This window comes from Cebus imitator, unplaced genomic scaffold (genome assembly GCF_001604975.1).
Source record: "Cebus imitator isolate Cc_AM_T3 unplaced genomic scaffold, Cebus_imitator-1.0 Scaffold115, whole genome shotgun sequence".
Taxonomy (NCBI): Eukaryota; Metazoa; Chordata; class Mammalia; order Primates; family Cebidae; genus Cebus; species Cebus imitator.
The window spans coordinates 3,755,571-3,757,193 of NW_016107430.1; the positions used below are offsets into that span (position 1 = coordinate 3,755,571).

The 1,623-nt window shown below is 70.9% G+C and overlaps 1 protein-coding gene across 1 annotated transcript; it reads left to right on the forward strand.

Annotated features, from left to right (window-relative positions):
• Window positions 1-303: 303 nt before the first annotated feature.
• NOG (noggin) lies at window positions 304-1,615 on the forward strand. The gene has a single exon (XM_017538823.2). It carries the CDS (start codon window positions 822-824, stop codon window positions 1,518-1,520), a length of 699 nt encoding a protein of 232 aa, XP_017394312.1. The 5' UTR covers window positions 304-821; the 3' UTR covers window positions 1,521-1,615.
• Window positions 1,616-1,623: the final 8 nt, after the last annotated feature.

The window sequence follows — 1,623 nt, forward strand, 5'->3', positions numbered from 1 at the left end:
GCCGCCGCCTGTGAGCTCCGGCGGGCAGCCGGACTGTCGGCTTCCCGGGGCATCTGGGTCCGGCGGGGCACAGCCCTGGGCGCTGCCGAAGCCGCCGCCGCCGCCTCCGCGGCGAGTACGGGCGGCTTCCCCCGGAGCCTGTGCCGCTCCAGCTCCTCGGGGGTGGAGAAGTGGGGGGTGGGGTTGTTGTTTGGGGGGAAGAAGGGGGAGGGGGCAACGCCGAGAGAGTCAGTGGTTTCCATGGTGATGGAGCTGAAAGTGCAGGAAATTTAAAGGCTTGGATCCTGCGAGACAGACAAACCGGTGCCAACGTGCGCGGACGCCGCCGCCGCCGCCGCTGGAGTCCGCCGGGCAGAGCCGGCCGCGGAGCCCGGAGCAGGCGGAGGGAAGTGCCCCTAGGACCCGCTCGGCCAGCGGCGCTGCACAGAGCGGCGGAACGAGGAGCAGCGAGAGGAGGAGGAGGGGAGAGCGGCTCGTCCACGCGCCCTGCGCCGCCGCGGGCCCGGGAAGGCAGCGAGGAGCCGGCGCCCCCCGCGCCCCGCGGTCGCCCTGGAGTAATTTCGGATGCCCAGCCGTGGCCGCCTTCCCCAGTAGACCCGGGAGAGGAGTTGCGGCCAACTTGTGTGCCTTTCTTCCGCCCCGGTGGGAGCCGGCGCTGCGCGAAGGGCTCTCCCGGCGGCTCATGCTGCCGGCCCTGCGCCTCCCCAGCCTCGGGTGAGCCGCCTCCGGAGAGACTGGGGAGCGCGGCGGCGCCGCGGGCTCAGCGTGCTCTCCTCCGGGGACGCGGGACGAATCAGCAGCCCCGGGCGCGCGCCGGAGGCATGGAGCGCTGCCCCAGCCTGGGGGTCACCCTCTACGCCCTGGTGGTGGTCCTGGGGCTGCGGGCGACACCGGCCGGCGGCCAGCACTATCTCCACATCCGCCCGGCGCCCAGCGACAACCTGCCCCTGGTGGACCTCATCGAACACCCAGACCCTATCTTTGACCCCAAGGAGAAGGATCTGAACGAGACGCTGCTGCGCTCGCTGCTCGGGGGCCACTACGACCCGGGCTTCATGGCCACCTCGCCCCCCGAGGACCGGCCCGGCGGGGGCGGGGGTGCGGCTGGGGGTGCGGAGGACCTGGCGGAGCTGGACCAGCTGCTGCGGCAGCGGCCGTCGGGGGCCATGCCGAGCGAGATCAAAGGGCTGGAGTTCTCCGAGGGCTTGGCCCAGGGCAAGAAGCAGCGCCTGAGCAAGAAGCTGCGGAGGAAGTTACAGATGTGGCTGTGGTCGCAGACCTTCTGCCCCGTGCTGTACGCGTGGAACGACCTGGGCAACCGCTTTTGGCCGCGCTACGTGAAGGTGGGCAGCTGCTTCAGTAAGCGCTCGTGCTCCGTGCCCGAGGGCATGGTGTGCAAGCCGTCCAAGTCCGTGCACCTCACGGTGCTGCGGTGGCGCTGTCAGCGGCGCGGGGGCCAGCGCTGCGGCTGGATTCCCATCCAGTACCCCATCATTTCCGAGTGCAAGTGCTCCTGCTAGAACTCAGGGGCCCCCTGCCCGCACCCGAACACTTGATGGATCCCCACCGACGCCCCCTGCACCGCCTCCAACCAGTTCCACCACCCTCTAGCGAGGGTTTTTT

Excerpts from the sequence above, each read along its gene's own strand:
- NOG (XM_017538823.2), top strand. The coding sequence starts at position 822 with ATGGAGCGCTGCCCCAGCCTGGGGGTCACCCTCTACGCCCTGGTGGTG.